This window comes from Vanrija pseudolonga, chromosome 3 (genome assembly GCF_020906515.1).
Source record: "Vanrija pseudolonga chromosome 3, complete sequence".
NCBI lineage: Eukaryota > Fungi > Basidiomycota > Tremellomycetes > Trichosporonales > Trichosporonaceae > Vanrija > Vanrija pseudolonga.
The window spans coordinates 1,494,702-1,510,663 of NC_085851.1; the positions used below are offsets into that span (position 1 = coordinate 1,494,702).

Genomic DNA, 15,962 nt, shown 5'->3' on the forward strand with positions numbered 1-15,962 from the left:
CTATTCGGGGCTTGATCGGGGAGGAGGTGGGAGGCAGGGGTACATATGCGGGTGCCACATCCACCATGGTTTTTGAACCAATGCCCGTTTCTTTCTTCGTTTCCATGTTACGTTACGTTAGAGTCATTGAATGCACTCTTAAATGACTTTGACGCAGAACTACCGTACTCAACTGTCGCGGTGGAAAGTGACGGAACGGGTGGGAGCGCCACATCGACGATCCGACGTGGGGCATTTTCTTCTTCTCCCCCCGCCTCAGCGCCCTTTACGAACCATTCCGCTCCACCTGCTCCTTTCACAGCACACCCGCACATGCTGTTCATCTCTATGGATAGAATGTACAATGCTACTACTCTACATCATGACCGCCTAGCTCGACACCTGGAGCTCGGGCTCAGCGGGCTTGAACTCGCTCGCCCCGGGGTTGAGCTTCGAGTCGGCGGCTGGCGCAGCAAACTTTCTGCTTGCAGTCATGCCACCCGAGGCGATGCCACCGGCCGCTGCTGGTGCAGCTGCGGCCTTAAATGACTTCGCTCCGCCGGGCGTGGGCCTCGAAGCGGGGTGGGTGAACTTGCAGTCGGCTGAAATGTCAGCTTTGCTGCCGCGTGCATTGAGCAGCTGAACATACCTCTCGTGCAGCGCTCAGCGAATCGGCAGGGGCGCGCAGTCTTGCCATCGTCAAGGGCCGAATCTAAGGAGGCCTTGCCAACAGCCTCGGTGCTGTTGGTAGCTGGAGTCGTGGCGGCCGCATTTGACAGAGCGGGCGGAGGAATGGGGTTGCCGTTGGCGTCCTCGTGGCGGTACTGGCACTTGGGGTTGGTGCAGTTCTGGTATCGACACAAGACACGGCTAGGGCCAGCAGACTCGCCGTTGGCGGCCGCAGGGCTGACGTGGCTCTTGATGCACTCCGGGTCCTTGCAGTCCTTGCCGGCCTCACAAGCCTCCTCGCTCAGCACCATGCCCGTCTTCTCGTCGGCGACAGGCGAAGGGTGGCTGTAGATGCAGCGTGCGTTGCTGCAGCCAACACCAAACTTGCACAGGGCGGTCGACGACGGCTTGGTCGGGATTGGGCCCAGCGAACCTCCCCGGGGCTGAATCGGCGACACAGCATGACCGCCGAGCTTGGTGCCAGCGGGAACTTTCGCAGGAGCCGGGCGCACTGGGGGTCGTGTGGCGGCGGGAGGGCGTCCTGGTCGGTTCTGAGGGGGTAAGCGACCATACGCATCTTTTCACCCACCTGCTGCTGCATGTTCGCCATCTGTTCCGCCATTGCGACCATGTTGGCCTGCATGGCCATCATCTGCATCATCATTTCTTGTTGTCCGGGAGGGAATCCTTGGCCTGGGAAGCCCTGCGGACGGAACCCAGGCTGCTGATGCCTAGGCCCGGGGCCGAACCCGGGGCCGTTCATGTGGCCGCCCCGACCGTTGGCTGCTCCACGAACGTTCAATCCACCACGAAGAGGAGGGCCGCCAGGTCCACCGCCGCGAGGGCCGAGGCGGTCGCTCAAGCTTCGGCCGGGCTGTGGTCCGCCCTGAGGTCCACCGCGCGGGCCAGTCGGTGCGTTGTCGGGAACCCTGCGCTTGTTCTGCTCGTCGCCAGTGTTCTCAAACTTTCGCTTGGTGCCTTCGACGGCTGATGCGAACATGCGACTCCCAGCAGACGGGCCGGGGGCCGAGGCCTCGGCTGGGGCGTCTGCGACTTCCGGAGCGGATTCTGGCTCTGGTGCTGCTGGTGCGGCAAGCTTGTCGCGGCGGTCAAATAACCAGTCGAGGAAAGAGGCGTCAAAGTCGGGGCCAACGACTGGGGTTGTCAGTTGAGGCCCCCCCCCTCCGCCGCGGACACTGCAACTCACGATCCTGCATTTCTGTCCTGACTTTCTCTGCTAAAGTCAGTTATTGTTCTTCCTGTTGTTCTGTAAGAACGCACCACGAGCGTTGTCGTTGGCTGCAACATGTCAGCGATTGCCACCGAGGAACTTTCTCCCAACTCACCAAGCAACACGCAGACGTATTCTGCCATGACGCTGTCTTCCCTGGTCAGTACGAAGTCAAAGCCAAGCTCTTACCGTCTGACTCGGCCCACTCGCGTCGCTCAAGCTCGGCCTGCACCTCCTTCTGTTGCAATGTTAGTCACTGTGGTTGGTCTCGTGCGATGGGCGTGCACTGACCTGGAGGACAGCTGACTGCTCGGCAGTCAGAGTAGGAGTTGACATGTTGGGTATTACGTTGCTGGGAATGTCGAGGTCTCAGAGGTCGCGCTGAGCGTCGAGTTGCAAAGTGAAAGGAACAAGAGTGATGTTGGTCGAGTGACTTGGCACTTGGTCGAGAATAATAGCACAAGTGATTAGATCACAAGAGAGCAAGGAGGGTGGAGGCACAACTGAGTGGCAAAGAATCTCCGTTTTCCCGTCGTGTGGCGCCGCGTGGAAATCACGTGTGGGTCACGTGTTACTACCCTTAGAGGCTCGTGCCCAGAGGATCTTCCCTAATGAATTAAGGATTCAGGGGGGAATTGAATTGTTGTATTTCTGATTTGTGTAGGTGTTGTCGACTTGTTGACTTGTTTACAAAGTGGAGGCTGGCTGTTGCCAGCGGTCCTGGCGCGTGTCCAGGCGCGCGTTTCAAAAGTTCCAAGCCACCGCGATCCCGGCGGGTCATCAATGCGTCAAGCAGCGGCAGGCCACATCTCATCCCACAGTCACTTGGCTGGCCCAACAACAACATTGGACAACGACACGACGACACACAACACGACATCTTGACGACCTCTTTCACGACAACCCACTGCACGAACCATGCCAGCAAAAGCCCATTTAGAAAAATCATTCCCAGCAAGGCCACCAAGGTCACGCCCAGCATCAGGCATCGCCGCCACCGGCAACACGGCGTCGGCGTCCGAAGCTTCGACCCCAACACCTGCCAGCGGAACCGGCAGCGGAGTTCGCCTCGGCCTCGCCGTGTCGCCTTCCGAGGCTTCGCCGCTTGGTGTAGCGCGCCCAGCTGCACCAAGTCGTGTCAAGAAGCGCATCTCAGCTACCCCGACGCCGCGCGCATCGCCATCGCACGCCTCGCTGCAGTCGCTCAGCCAGGAGAGCCGTGCGGCCACGCCCGAGCGGTACACAGGAACCATTACCGACCGGACTGACGACGAGCTGGGTCTTGCCAGTCGCCAGGCGCTCCAGGACGCCCTCCGTCGCGAGTGGCTGGACCGCGAGAAGGTGGGCTAGCAGCTGGTGCCAGAAGAGAGATTTGGGCGGGCGGCGCTAACACCACTACGCCCAGTTCATCGCACGGATCGACGAGCTCGACGCTATCCAGCAGACGCAGGAGGACAAGCTTGCTGACGGTGGGAAGGCTCTGGAGAGCACCCAGGGCAAGCTCGAATCTGCCCTCAATGAGCAGCAGGTGCTCGAAGCCGAGCTCGAGGCCGCCAACGACCTCATCGACAGGCTAAGACATTCCAGCAGCGAGGCTGAGCGCCAGCTCAGACAGTCTCAGCGGAGGTATGCCGACCAGGTAAGGAGGCTCTCACGCACAAACCCACCATTGCTTCCCTTTGCTTACTCGCTTGCAGGAAAAGGCTTTCGAGGCTGAGCGTTCGGTCCACCTGGCCGAGCAGCAACACTTGCACCAGCGAATCAAGTCGCTTTCTGCCGAGAGGTCCGCTCGGCCCAACACCGACGACGCACATGCCGCGTTGCAGGAGGAGCTTGTGACTATTACGGCGTCGCACCAGACCCTGGTTCAGCAGCTAACGACGCTTGCCGATGAGCTTCACGAGATCAAGGCCGATAACTCCAAGCTTTTGGAAGAGAATGAGAGCTGGCAATTATTGATCGAGGAGCGGACCCTCGCTGGCACGATGCGCGGCGGCCTGCTCCCTGCTACGACCGAGGGCGCGAATGGCGGCGCGTCTAACGGCGTGACTGCCCCATCGTCGATTCGCGTCAAGGAGCCCAACGCTCTCGAGACTTTGGAGGAGCAGCTCGAGATGGACGAGCTGCACTCGGAGCTCGAGCAGCAGCAGTCCATCTTTGACGAGAGTGACCGCGTGCTCACTGCCGAGCTGCAGAGAGTGTCGTCTGGCGGCTCGTTCCTGTCGGCCTCGCCGAACAACGGCGGCATGAGCGGCTCGCTGGCCCACGAGCTGGGTTCGATTCCCTCGTTCGCCGAGCTCGACACGCTCAGAACCGAGAACAAGACGCTCAAGGAGTCGAACAAGGCGCTCGCGTTGTACTGCTCCAAGGTGGGTAGTTGTTTTTGGAGCTGCGCTAACCCGCCAGATTCTGGACCGCATTCTCGCGTCCGAGGGCTACGAGCACGTCCTTTCGACCGACTACCGCACGCGCCGTGGACTGCGTCCTTCGTCCACCAGCAGCAAGGCCAAGTTCAACATTGAGGAGCTGGCAAAGACGATGGAGACCAGCGGACCTCCCCCCGTTCCCGAGTTGCCCCCGAGACCCGCGCCTGTGGCTCCCGCTGCTTCCAAGCCTCGCCCGCAGAGCATGCTTCTTCCGAGGTCCAATTCGAGCAACAACGTGAACGCCAGGTCGGCCGGCGATGTTAGCCCCCCGAAGAAGGACGATGACAAGAGGGTATGTTTAGCACGCGCCTTGACCTGCCGCTGACAACCCCAGGCCCGTCGCGGCTTCTCGATCGACTTCCGCTCGCTGGGCTTCGGCCAAGCTGAGAAGCCTGAGCCCAAGCCCGTCCTCAAGCCTCTGCAGCTTGCTTCGCGTGCGGCGCCAGCTGCGCACCGCGACCCCGGACCACGCTCCTCTACCTCTTCCATGCCTCCGCCGCCCCTCCCTAGCCCCTCTGTTGGCGTCGCGCGCAAGCTGGACCAGACTGAGGAGGACGAGGACGACCTCAAGGAGCGCCACCGGATGCAGGCGGCTCTCAAGCTCATGGGGATCGACCCCAACGCCAACAATGGCACCATCCCGCCACCTCCGAGTCAGGTGCTGGCCGACAACGCCAGCGCCAAGGACATCGATGCGGCTACCCCGTCCTCCTCTGGGGCGGGGTCGTGGTTTTCCCGTCGCTTGTCCCGCCAACCCACCTCCGCCACCACTCCAGCTTCTGCTCAGAATGCTTCAGCCTCCGAGTCCCCCGCCGTACCATCCGACCGGTCGGAGCGCGGCCGCAGCACGCCACTCGCGCGTCTCTCGGTCGTCCTCTCCGCCAATGATGTTGCCGCCATCACAGGCGGTCTTCAGCTGAGCGACGTCCACCCGGACATGGACGACGGCGAGGCAGCTGCCGCCGCGCTCCGCGCATACGATGCGCGTGAGCGTGAGCAGGCGCGTCTGCTTGCCGAGGGCAAGTCGCAAGCGGCCTACACTTCGCCATCCAAGGTGCTCCGCCCAAGTGTGGCGCGTTCCAACAGCACGGTCAGCACTGGCAGCAGTGACATTGGTGGAACCGTCGCACGCAACTGGTACAACGGCGACGCACGCAACTCGTACAGCAGCGAGCCGCGCAACTCGTACACCGCCGACTTGGCGCAGCGCAACTCGTACACCAACGGTGGCAGCAAGCACCAGCCTCGTGCCAGCGTGAGCACGCTGTGGAGCATGGGCTCGTCGACAAACGACGCGGAGCACCTGATCGAGGCGTAGTGCCGTGGCGCTGCGCTGTGTATAACAGAGACGACGAGAGACGACACGGGGGAGACTCTTACCTTACGAACGGAACGAAACGACTCGGCGCATGTGCCACAGCTATAGAATGCATTTCTGTCATGTGTACACAGTAAGGTGGGGGTATGGGGAGATGCGGGGTATGCGTTGTGCGTCGTCTGGGCCGCCTGCTAGACACTCCTGAAGCGCTGGTAGTAGCCCTTGCACTTTTCTTCAATCGTCTCCTGGTACGTCTCTGGCAGGGTGCCGACGATGCGGGCGGGGTTGCCGCCCCAGATGGTCATGGAGGGGACGACTGTGCCGTCGGGGAGCACGGCGTCGGGGAGGATGAGGGCGAGGTCTTTGATGATGACGAATTTGCCCTGGGCGTGGTGTCAGCGAGCGCAGTGAGCTGGCGGTGGCACGACGAGGGAGGCGAGCCAGCGGGCCTCGTCCCCTCCGTCCGTCGCGGCACTCGCTCCGCGAGCGCCAACTCACCACAACGGCCCTGGCGCCAATCTCAACCCCATGCCCAATACTCGCCGCCTCAACGATCGCGTCGGGCCCGATATGCACATAGTCGGCCACGCGGACGGGGTAGAACGTGAAGGCGCCCTTGTAGATCTTGCCTGGCGGGCGGAGGACGACGCCCTCCGAGATGAGGCAGTACCGGCCCATTGAGACGACGACGTGTTGGCCGGGCGCGGAGCGCCGGAGGTCGCCGCGGATTATGGCGCCTGCGGGCGTCGGCGAGCACGAGCGGAGCGAGTGCGAGTCGTCGCGAGCATGGTCGTGGGTCGGGCCAAAGGAGGCGAGAGATACGGACACGCCGAACATATCGGGGCCACGGCGACGCGGGTATGATGTCGAGACAGCAGAGAGCAGAATGTCAGCTCTACCGCACCACTCAGCACGCTCGCTGCGCTCGAATGCTTCGCACGCGCGCACTCACGCGTCTGGATAATGCTCTTGCCGCCTAACACGATATTCGTCGCGCCGAGTATCGTCGCCTTGCGGGACACCTTGTCTGGTCGTCGTCAGCTAGCACCTGCGCGCAGCACCCACTCCCAGTGTCCGTCTCGATGTATGTGCCCTTCTCAAAGGTGACGACGGGGTCGAACGCGCCCATGGTGGGCGGTGGTGGTGGGTGGACTATGCAAAAGGCAGGAGGCGAGCGACGCGCAACAACAAACCTCGGCCGTGCCAGTGTCGGTTGAGGTGGCCTGACGCTGCGCGGTGGAGGCCTCGCGTGGCGTGTCCGTGCCTTGGCCTTCGCGACAAGACCACATCATCATCCGCCCGCCGCCAAGATTGTTCACATCACACACTCCACACCATGTCTCGACGGGGCAGCGCAGAGTCCGCGGGGCAAGTGGACGCCGTGAGCGCGGCGATGGAGCGCCTCGGGGCAGACTTTGGCGACTGTGAGTGGGCGCTGCAGCTGGTGCACGAGACAACACAACCCCACGCTGACCGACCGCGCAGCAACCGCCCTCCAGCACCACCGCCAGATCCACGCGCGCCTCCAGCTCGAGATCCTCGATGTGCGCGAGGAGGTCGCGCGGATCAAGGGCGAGCTGAGGCGCGATGCTGGCCCCGCGCGGATGGGGCATATCCAGAAGCAGATTGGGGTGGGTCGGCGTCCGTTGGTGGGGGGCTGTTGCTCGTCGGAGTACTCTGGCCCTCGCCGCGTAGTTGTGCTCGATGTTGTGCTGACGCTCCCGCAGCACCTCATGACCCAGATCAATGCCATCCGCGAAAAGGCCGCCGAGGCCGAGGCCATCGTCAAGGCCATCACGTCGGATATCCAGCGGCTGGACATTGCGAAGCGCAACCTCACGCGCACGATGCAGACGATTGAGCGGTGGAGCATGCTGAGTGGGTCGGTGTGCCTCTGCTTTTCGCTGACTCCCGCAGAAAACGCACACCAGCAGCTGCGCGCGCTGATTCCGACCAAGCGGTACAAGGACATGGCGAGTGCGCTGGCGGCGGTCGTCCAGCTGCTCGATCCCCTGCGGCCGTTGACCACCGTCGTCGAGGTGGCCGCAGTGTTCAAGGCCGCCGAGGCAGACCGCAAGGTCGTGCAGGAGAAGGTCAACGTCGAGATGGAGGCCTTCTTCCGCAACGACCCCAACCACCCGCCCGACCTGCGCGTGGTCGCCGAGTCGTGCCTCGTCGTCGACGTCCTCGGCGCAGACTACAAGATGCACATTATCGAGCGGTACATCCAGCTCCAGCTCGCCGAGTACCGCCGCATCTTCCGCAGCACCGACGAGGCGGGCCAGCTGGATAACGTGCCACGGCGGTACGCGTGGTTCCGCCGCGTGCTCAAGCACCATGACGAGGAGCACGCGGCCCTCTTCCCCGCCAGCTGGGAGGTCACGCGGCTGCTCGTCGCTGGGTTTGCGGAGCAGACACGGGTCGACCTTGCGAATGTGCTCGGCAAGCAAGTGCCCCAGGTCGGCGTGCTACTTGACGCACTGCAGGCGACGCTGGACTTTGAGGGGGTATTGGCGCGCAGGTTCAACAAGCCGGTGAGTTGGCCAGGGAGGCCAAGCTAACGAGCCAGTTTGAAGACATCACCGTCGGTGGGCTCAACTCACTCGGTGCGCCAACGACAAAGTGGACCATCTCGTCCATCTTCGACTCGCACTTTGGCATCTATGTCGACGCGCAGGACCGCGCCATTGCAGACATGCTGAGCCAGTACCGCGGGGCCAAGAGCCGCACCTCCATGGACGGGACGCTCAACGAGACGGATGCGGCCGCGGCCATCATCCTGCCAAGCTCGACTGAGCTGTTCTACGTCTATGGGCAAACCCTCGAGCAGTGTGCCAAGTACACGCGCGGCGAGCCGCTGTTGAAGCTCGCCAAGGTGTTTGGCAAGTGGCTCAAGGTGTATTGTGGTGAGTGCGGCGGGGCGCCGAGGTTGTTTAAGTTTCGCTGACCTCGCCAGACGACGTCCTCCTCGTCGGGCTCAAGAAGCCCGAGGGCCACCTCGTCAGACGGTCACTTGAGGGTCGCGGGCCGCAGCTCCAGGAGACGAAGAACGCGTGCATGGTGCTCAACACTGCCGAGTACTGCCTCAACACATCGTTGCAGCTTGAAGACCGACTGAAGGACAAGGTCAAGGACGAGCTGAAAGACTCCATCTCGTTCCAGGACGAGCGCGACGCGTTCACTGGCGCCATGTCGCAGTGCGTCACGACCATCCTCCGCGAGCTCGAGCAGTCGTGCGAGCCAGCCTTCGCCGCCATCCTCAAGACGCCATGGCGTGACCTCGAGAACGTGTCGGGCCGGTCAGCGTACGTCGTCGACCTGGTAGGCAGCATCAAGGAGGTGGCCGAGTGTGTGCGCTCGCGCATCGAGTCAAAGAAGTACATTCGTAACTTTGCCGACAAGGCCGTCGGGCTCGTCATCGCACGCTTCACACAAGCTGTGGTCAAGTCGCGCCCGCTGAAGAAGATTGGCGCCGAGCAGATCCTCCTCGACGTGCAGGCCGTCAAGGCCTGCCTCCTCGACCTGCCCGAACCACACCCCGAAAACGCGACCAACTCGTACGTCAAGTACGTGACCAAGAGCACGGGCCAGCTCGAGACCATGCTCAAGGTCATCCTCGCGCCCGATGACCCGCCAGAGGGTTTCGTGCAGAACTACTGCCTGTTGATTGGGGACCGGAGCTTTACAAACTTCCAGAAGGTGAGCTATCCGTGTGGGTACGAGCTGACAACAGATCCTCGACATCAAGGGCACAGCACGTTCCGACCAGCAGAAACTCCTCGACATCTTCCTCTCCGTCACCTCCACCAACGACGACCTCGCCGACACGTCCTTCCTCACCGCGCTCGACATGGACCCCGGCGCTGAAAACTCGGCCAAGCTCCAGTCACCCGCCACGAGCCATGTCAGCGGGCTGTTCTCGCCCACGGGCAGTGGACCGCCCACTGGCGTCCTGCCTGCGCTGTTACGCGCCGAGCCGTACTCGCCTGACGGACGGGCCGACACGCCCAAGACGTTCGGCGACTTTAGGCGCCTGGTTCAGTTTGCCACACGGCGCGAGGGCTACATGTCATAGTCACAGCAGCAGCAGCAGTATAGATAGATGCACGACGACGTCGCATATGCAATGTCTGACTGGTGTCAGGGTATCACGGGGAGTACAAGGGGTATCTGTACAGGTGGCACTGGGCATCCCCTGGAGGCTCAGGCGAGGGAGTGGGGGTTGTACAGCGAGTTCCTATGTGGTAGGCCACAGAGATGCGGAGGGCGCGATTAGTATGGCTTTTCTCCACTCAGGAGCTGGGCCGCGGGGGTCGGCGACGGCGGCTTGGTCGTCTCCCCTGGTGGGCGGGTGCGGCCAGACGAGAAGCCGTACAAGTAGTTCTTGTAGTAGTTGTCGTCGAGCTCGTTGTTGAAGTACGTCTGGCGTATCCTGAAGAAGACGGCCGCCGTGAGGAGAGAGTCGGACCCGGCCTGGTGCTGGGGGCCTATCCGCTGGACCTGGGGGTTAGCTCTATCTGATGCGGAAAACCCACTCCAAGAGACTCGGCAATCTCCTGCAAACCGCCCCTCAGCGTCTTTACAGAGCGCACAACGTGCTTGATGTCGTAGATGCAAGGGAACCAGATGAACAGGAGGCGGAAAAAGTCGTTCTCCGTCGCTGGGAGCGGCTCGCACGTCAGGATGCGCAGGAGGTAGCCAAAGTCGTAGCCGCTGGGGGTTAGCATGTCTCTTCTATGTGCAACCCACGAGTGGAACGAGACCCATTTGACGTTGGGGAACAGCACGAGTCCAGAGGTCACGAGCAGCTCGCCAAAGTACTCGACGTCGATGCCGTCCTCCTCGTTGCGCTTGAAGTCGATTCCCGAGTTTTTGAGCAGGTCAATCGACTCGGGCGCGTACATGTCGTCGCTGGAGGGTTAGCTCGAGCTCCTCACCGCCTAAGCTCACTTCAAGTTGAACTGGAAGTTGAACTGCCAGGTCATGCCCTCGGGGCTGTGGCCGTCCTCGTCGCATAGCGTCACGCCCAGCTGGATAATCTTGAGCATGTCGACGTTACACCGCATCGTCTGGTAGTGGTAGTCTGAGCCCGTCTTGAAGCTGCCGATCGGTCGCGCGACGATGCCTGGAAACTCGGTGTCCTGTGATGTGAGCGGGCAGGCAGGACCAAAGGGGCCAAAACGAACGCACCATCGAGACGAAGGGGTACTGGTCGATGGCGGCGCGGAGGGCGGCAAACTCCTGCTCGAGGTTGTCTGCCCATACCTGATGTTGTCAGCCGAGGAAGGGGGGACATGGGAGGGATGGCTCCATTGCTCCTCGGCGCCGCTGCTTACCTCGTGGATGCCATAGTCTGATTGCCGCTGGAGGGATCCCATAGCGACGAGGGGTGTGGGGCCGGGAGGGGAGAGAAGAGGGAAGTGGGCGTGTTCTATATTCTTGATGGTGAGCACAAAGGTGGTTGATGGATTCCAAAGTGACAGCCCACTCTGGCTCTGGTCGTTGATCGATCGTCGGCAATTGACAATGGGTGGCCGTGACTTGACTGGGTGGTGCTCAATTTGCTTCCGTTACTGCCAACCAGCCAGCCAGGAGGCAAGGTGAGTGAGCAAGGCAAGGCACCGCACGCCCGCGGGCCCGCAGTGGTGCGCGCAACTGCACCGCACACTGTCAGCCTGTCTGGCTGTGCCAGTCCCACCATGACAGGGACGATGACGACCACCTTCGTTTCGTCCTTCCTCGGACCCCACACTGTGCAAGCAGCCAACATTGACGACGACGTGCCGCACCTTCTTTTACCATCACACTAAAGATAAAACCCAGCGGACACGTCTACACCCCACAAGCACCCCCTTCTGTCCTTCTCTTGATCCCCCCCCTCACTAGTCACTCTACAGGCCAGATTGCGCAACAATGGTACGTCGTGGCCCTCCCTGTTGTTACAACTCGGCACGCCCGCAGGCGCACAGCCACAGACCACCACCTCCTCCTCCTCCCCCACCCCAATCGCACACACGCTGACATCCAATCTACAGGCGGTGGGGAAGAAGGGCAAAAAGGTCGGCGGCCTGCTTTCGAGCAGCGGCGTGTCAAAGCCCTCCAAGGTCGCCAAGGTAGGTCGTAGCGGCATCACACTCGCGCTCACCATCTCTTCAGGCCGACTGGTCGGAAGGCTTTCAGAAGAAGAAGACGGCGGGCGTGCAGGATATGACGCTGCTGAGTACGATCACAAACGAGTCTATCAATGAGAACCTCAAGGCGCGGTTTCAGAACCAGGAGATCTATGTGGGTGTACTGCGGAGGGTCGGAGGGCAAGACTGACCAGCTCCAAGACCTACATCGCACATGTGCTTATCTCGGTCAACCCCTTCCGAGGTGAGTTGGACCTCTCATCAATATCAGAACTCATGGCTGACGCTCTCAGACCTCGGCATCTACACCGAGGCCATCCTCAACACGTACCGCGGCAAGAACCGCCTCGAGATGCCACCCCACGTCTTCGCCATTGCCGAGGCAGCCTATTACAAGATGACGACCGAGAAGGAGAACCAGTGTGTGATCATCTCGGGCGAGTCGGGTGCCGGCAAGACCGAGGCCGCCAAGCGCATCATGCAGTACATCGCCGCTGTGAGCGGTACCGAGAGCGGGTCGGGTATCGAGGGCATCAAGGAGATGGTGCTGGCTACCAACCCCCTTCTCGAAAGTTTCGGATGCGCGAAAACGCTGAGGAACGACAACTCTAGTCGACACGGAAAGTACCTCGAGATCATGTTCAACGACCTCGGCCAGCCCGTCGGTGCCCAGATCACAAACTATCTCTTGGAAAAGGTTAGTAGGGTGAAGCCTGTGGTGGTGGTTGAGCTCTGCTGACGCTCCGCCAGAACCGTGTCGTCGGCCAGATTAAGAACGAGCGCGACTTCCACATCTTCTACCAGTTCACCAAGGGCGCTAGTGCCCAGCAGCGAGGTGAGTAGGCATGGGAGGGGCTGCGGACTGCGCTAACTCTGTCCCAGAGGAGTTTGGCCTGCAAGGCCCTGACGCGTACGCCTACACCAAGAAGAGTGGATGTCAGGACGTTGCGAGCATCGACGATGTCGCCGACTTTAGGGAGACCCTGGTGAGTAGCTCATCCCGGTGACCGGAGCCCAGCTGACACTCCAGCGTGCCATGGACATCATCGGTCTTACCCCCGACGAGCAAAACTCCATCTTCCGCGTCCTCGCCACAATCCTCTGGATCGGTAACGTCGAGTTTGTCGAGGGCGACGACGGCAACGCTACGATCGTCGACCCCGGCGTCGTCGACTTCGTCGCCTACCTCATGAACACCGACTCGGCCACCGTCTCGAAGGCGCTCCTCACCCGCATCATGGAGACTCAGCGCGGCGGTCGTCGAGGTGAGCTAGAAACGCCATGGGACAGAGCTGACAGCCAGGATCCGTATACGAGGTTCCCCAGAACGTCCCACAAGCCTCGTCTGGTCGTGACGCTCTCGCCAAGGCTCTTTACAACAACCTCTTCGAGTGGATTGTCGGCCGCGTCAACGTGTCGATGAAGCCCCAGTCCCGGCACTCCTACGTCATTGGTGTCCTTGATATCTACGGTTTCGAAATCTTCCAGGACAACAGCTTTGAGCAGCTCTGCATCAACTACGTCAACGAGAAGCTCCAGCAGATCTTTATCGAATTGACGCTCAAGGCCGAGCAGGAGGAGTACGTTCGCGAGCAGATCAAGTGGACGCCCATCAAGTTCTTCGACAATGCCGTCGTGTGTGACCTTATCGAGGGCAAGCGTCCTGCCGGTATCTTCTCCACCTTGAACGATGCCACTGCCACTGCCCACGCCGACCCCTCGGCTGCCGACAATGCATTCATGCAGCGCTCCAACATGCTGTCGTCCAACCCCAACTTTGAGCCCCGTGGCAACAAGTTCTTGATCAAGCACTACGCCGGCGACGTGCTCTACAACGTTCCTGGCATGACCGACAAGAACAAGGACACGCTCAGCAAGGACATCCTGACCCTCATTGAGGGCGCCAAGGACCCCTTCCTTCACACTCTCTTCCCCGACAAGGTTGACCACGACTCGAAGAAGCGTCCCCCAACTGCTGGTGACAAGATCAGGGTAGGTGCCAAGTACACGACATCACCTGACATTCACAGCAATCGGCCAACGAGCTTGTTACCAACCTCAAGCAGTGCCAGCCCCACTATATCCGTACCATCAAGCCGAACCAGAACCGGTCGCCCACCGAGTATGACGACAAGGCCATTCTCCACCAGATCAAGTACCTTGGTCTGCAGGAGAACATTCGTGTCCGTCGTGCTGGTTTCGCGTACCGTGCGGACTTCCAGAAGATGGTGGAGCGATTCTACCTCCTCTCGCCGAGCACATCGTACGCAGGTGACTACATCTGGGACGGCGACGCGAGGTCGGGCTGTGAGCGCATTCTCACCGACGCCAAGATTGCCAAGGACGAGTGGCAGATGGGTGTTACCAAGGCGTTCATCAAGAACCCCGAGACCCTCTTCTACCTTGAGGGCGAGCGTGATCGCTACTGGCACACCATGGCCAGCAGGATTCAGCGCGCATGGCGTGCGTACGTCCGTCGCAAGCACGAGGCTGCGACCAAGATCCAGCGTTTCTGGCGTGGTCAGAAGGACAACCTTGTGTTTGCGGCCAAGCGCGACTACGGCCACCAGGTGCTCGCTGGAAGGAAGGAGCGCCGCAGGTTCTCGCTCCTCGGCATGCGCAAGTTCATGGGCGACTACCTCGACGTTGGTGGCCGTTCGCCTCAGGGCGAGCTCCTGCGCGGTGCCGCCGGCATCAGCGCGGCTGAGACTGTAGGCTTCAGCTCGCGTGGTGAGATCCTCGTTTCCAAGCTCGGTCGCTCGAGTAAGCTCAGCCCGCGCTTCTTCATCGTCACGGACAAGGCGTTTTACATTGTTGTCTCGGCTGCCAAGGACGGCCGCGTTTCGACCACCCTTGAGCGCAAGATCCCTCTCTCGACGATCCGCGCCATCTCGATGACCAATCTGCGGGATGACTTCATCATCCTCAACGTCAACCCGTGCGAGGAGGGCGACCCGGTCATGACCTGCGCGTTCAAGACTGAGCTCACATGCGTCATCCTCACGGAGGTTGGTGGCAACCTTTCTGTCAACATTGGCCCTACGATCGAGTACGCCAAGAAGAAGGACAAGAAGGCGTCGATCAAGGCCGTCAAGGGTGGTGGAGTTGGCGACGCGGTCTACAAGAGCCACACCATCACTGTTGGCCAGGGTGAGGCCCCCAACAGCGTCTCCAACCCCATGCCGCCGCGCAAGCCCAAGGCCAAGAAGGCGCCTAAGGCCGCCCCGGCGGCCTACGCTGGACGGTCTGCGAACCGCCCTGTGGCTCGCCAGCTCCCTGGTGCTACCAAGCCCTCGGCTCCCGACGGTATCCCTGCTGCTGCTCCTGCGGCGGTGGCAGCTCCTGTATCGACTGGTCGAGCTGCTCCTCCTGCCAACCTGGTCGCTGCACTCGGTGGCGGCAGAGCAGTTCCTCCTGCCGCAGGCGCTGCCCGCGCTGTGCCACCTCCCGCCTCTGGAGGACGCGGTGCACCTCCACCCCCGCCCCCTCCGCCTCCACCTCCCGCCGCGCCGGCTGCTCCACCAAAGGAGCTGTACAAGGCGCTGTACGCCTTCCAGGGTCAGGACGGCGAGATGTCCCTTGTCAAGGGCGACGAGGTCGAGGTCAAGGAGAAGGACGACAACGGATGGTGGATGGTTGTCAAGAATGGGCAGGAGGGTTGGGCTCCATCCAACTACCTCAAGCTCATCGAGCAGCCTGCTGCCCCTCCTCCTCCGCCCCCAGTGGCCAAGCGCTCCATCCCCGCGCCGCCTGCCGCGCCCGTCGCACCCGCAGCGGCCGGCGGCATCGCTGGCCTCGCGGCCGCGCTCAACGGTCGCACAAACGGCAGCGGGGCGTCGACGCCTGGGTCTTCGCCAGGCGGCTCGCGCCCCACGTCAGCGATCGGAGGCCGCGGCGCACCACCCGCGCTCAAGGCCAAGCCCGTCATCCCTCCCAAGCCCGGAGCGAAGCCGGCGGTAGGCGGCAAGCCTCCTGTCCCCGCCGTCAACCGGGCACCAGCGGCGGCGGCATCTAGCGGCCCCGGGCAGGTCAATCGCCCTGCTGCTGCTGGCGGCCAGCTGGACCTTGCTGCTGCTCTACGCAAGCGGGCTGCGCAGCAGCAGTAGAGCGACACGACTGTTACGCTCCTGAAGATAGATTATTAAGTAAAGGAACTTGGCCTTGTACGAGTATCTAGTATGGCGATGCACGAATTGACGGATTGCGGC

General features: G+C 61.7%; 6 protein-coding genes across 7 annotated transcripts; 3 read left to right on the forward strand and 3 right to left on the reverse strand.

The window, feature by feature from the left end:
* Positions 1-303: 303 nt before the first annotated feature.
* Positions 304-2,317, reverse strand: nab2_1 (Nuclear polyadenylated RNA-binding protein nab2). The gene is made up of 7 exons (XM_062770673.1): positions 2,171-2,317; positions 2,069-2,117; positions 1,995-2,030; positions 1,856-1,882; positions 1,238-1,803; positions 629-1,199; positions 304-581 (listed from the first exon to the last, which is right to left on the reverse strand). The coding sequence occupies exons 1-7, from the start codon at positions 2,213-2,215 to the stop codon at positions 370-372; spliced, it is 1,506 nt and encodes a 501-aa protein (XP_062626657.1). The 5' UTR covers positions 2,216-2,317; the 3' UTR covers positions 304-369.
* A 480-nt stretch (positions 2,318-2,797) lies between these two features.
* Positions 2,798-5,623, forward strand: LOC62_03G004152 (uncharacterized protein; the record flags this gene model as incomplete). The annotated part of the gene is made up of 5 exons (XM_062770674.1): positions 2,798-3,220; positions 3,285-3,518; positions 3,577-4,248; positions 4,286-4,597; positions 4,640-5,623. 5 exons carry the CDS (start codon positions 2,798-2,800, stop codon positions 5,621-5,623), a joined length of 2,625 nt encoding a protein of 874 aa, XP_062626658.1.
* A 158-nt stretch (positions 5,624-5,781) lies between these two features.
* On the reverse strand, positions 5,782-6,796 carry Dctn5 (Dynactin subunit 5). Its single transcript, XM_062770675.1, has 4 exons — positions 6,689-6,796; positions 6,576-6,650; positions 6,122-6,360; positions 5,782-6,006 (listed from the first exon to the last, which is right to left on the reverse strand). The coding sequence occupies exons 1-4, from the start codon at positions 6,750-6,752 to the stop codon at positions 5,815-5,817; spliced, it is 570 nt and encodes a 189-aa protein (XP_062626659.1). The 5' UTR covers positions 6,753-6,796; the 3' UTR covers positions 5,782-5,814.
* Positions 6,797-6,955: 159 nt separating this feature from the next.
* VPS53 (Vacuolar protein sorting-associated protein 53) lies at positions 6,956-9,728 on the forward strand. Its single transcript, XM_062770676.1, has 7 exons — positions 6,956-7,047; positions 7,109-7,254; positions 7,351-7,501; positions 7,541-8,157; positions 8,193-8,529; positions 8,580-9,322; positions 9,357-9,728. The coding sequence occupies exons 1-7, from the start codon at positions 6,960-6,962 to the stop codon at positions 9,696-9,698; spliced, it is 2,424 nt and encodes an 807-aa protein (XP_062626660.1). The 5' UTR covers positions 6,956-6,959; the 3' UTR covers positions 9,699-9,728.
* Positions 9,723-11,122, reverse strand: Cnot7_1 (CCR4-NOT transcription complex subunit 7). 2 transcript variants are annotated; one of them, XM_062770677.1, is made up of 6 exons: positions 10,960-11,122; positions 10,814-10,888; positions 10,574-10,764; positions 10,373-10,534; positions 10,159-10,336; positions 9,723-10,123 (listed from the first exon to the last, which is right to left on the reverse strand). In XM_062770677.1, the coding sequence occupies exons 1-6, from the start codon at positions 10,999-11,001 to the stop codon at positions 9,896-9,898; spliced, it is 876 nt and encodes a 291-aa protein (XP_062626661.1). In that variant the 5' UTR covers positions 11,002-11,122; the 3' UTR covers positions 9,723-9,895. The 2 variants fall into 2 exon arrangements, with proteins under 2 accessions (XP_062626661.1, XP_062626662.1); XM_062770678.1 differs by having other exon boundaries at positions 10,159-10,534.
* A 265-nt stretch (positions 11,123-11,387) lies between these two features.
* On the forward strand, positions 11,388-15,935 carry MYO1 (Myosin-1). Its single transcript, XM_062770679.1, has 10 exons — positions 11,388-11,539; positions 11,659-11,736; positions 11,780-11,908; positions 11,956-11,998; positions 12,048-12,451; positions 12,505-12,589; positions 12,637-12,740; positions 12,785-13,019; positions 13,058-13,746; positions 13,785-15,935. Exons 1-10 carry the CDS (start codon positions 11,537-11,539, stop codon positions 15,858-15,860), a joined length of 3,846 nt encoding a protein of 1,281 aa, XP_062626663.1. The 5' UTR covers positions 11,388-11,536; the 3' UTR covers positions 15,861-15,935.
* The last annotated feature ends 27 nt before the right edge of the window (positions 15,936-15,962 follow it).

Bases quoted from the DNA above. Each gene is read 5' to 3' on its own strand.
- nab2_1 (XM_062770673.1), bottom strand. From the start codon at position 2,215: ATGTCAACTCCTACTCTGACTGCCGAGCAGTCAGCTGTCCTCCAG. The intron at 2,031-2,068 runs GTAAGAGCTTGG...TGACCAGGGAAG, and splicing joins CGAGTGGGCCGAGTCAGACG to ACAGCGTCATGGCAGAATAC. The intron at 1,200-1,237 runs GTGGGTGAAAAG...TTACCCCCTCAG, and splicing joins TGGCGAACATGCAGCAGCAG to AACCGACCAGGACGCCCTCC.
- Dctn5 (XM_062770675.1), bottom strand. From the start codon at position 6,752: ATGGGCGCGTTCGACCCCGTCGTCACCTTTGAGAAGGGCACATACATC. The intron at 6,651-6,688 runs GTGGGTGCTGCG...GACGACGACCAG, and splicing joins CATCGAGACGGACACTGGGA to ACAAGGTGTCCCGCAAGGCG. The intron at 6,361-6,575 runs GTGAGTGCGCGC...CGACGCCCGCAG, and splicing joins CAAGAGCATTATCCAGACGC to GCGCCATAATCCGCGGCGAC.
- VPS53 (XM_062770676.1), top strand. From the start codon at position 6,960: ATGTCTCGACGGGGCAGCGCAGAGTCCGCGGGGCAAGTGGACGCCGTG. The intron at 7,048-7,108 runs GTGAGTGGGCGC...CCGACCGCGCAG, and splicing joins CGGGGCAGACTTTGGCGACT to CAACCGCCCTCCAGCACCAC. The intron at 8,530-8,579 runs GTGAGTGCGGCG...TGACCTCGCCAG, and splicing joins GTGGCTCAAGGTGTATTGTG to ACGACGTCCTCCTCGTCGGG.
- Cnot7_1 (XM_062770678.1), bottom strand. From the start codon at position 11,001: ATGGGATCCCTCCAGCGGCAATCAGACTATGGCATCCACGAG. The intron at 10,889-10,959 runs GTAAGCAGCGGC...TGACAACATCAG, and splicing joins CAGACTATGGCATCCACGAG to GTATGGGCAGACAACCTCGA. The intron at 10,765-10,813 runs GTGCGTTCGTTT...CTCACATCACAG, and splicing joins AGTACCCCTTCGTCTCGATG to GACACCGAGTTTCCAGGCAT.
- MYO1 (XM_062770679.1), top strand. The intron at 11,737-11,779 runs GTAGGTCGTAGC...CCATCTCTTCAG, and splicing joins AGCCCTCCAAGGTCGCCAAG to GCCGACTGGTCGGAAGGCTT. The intron at 11,999-12,047 runs GTGAGTTGGACC...TGACGCTCTCAG, and splicing joins CTCGGTCAACCCCTTCCGAG to ACCTCGGCATCTACACCGAG.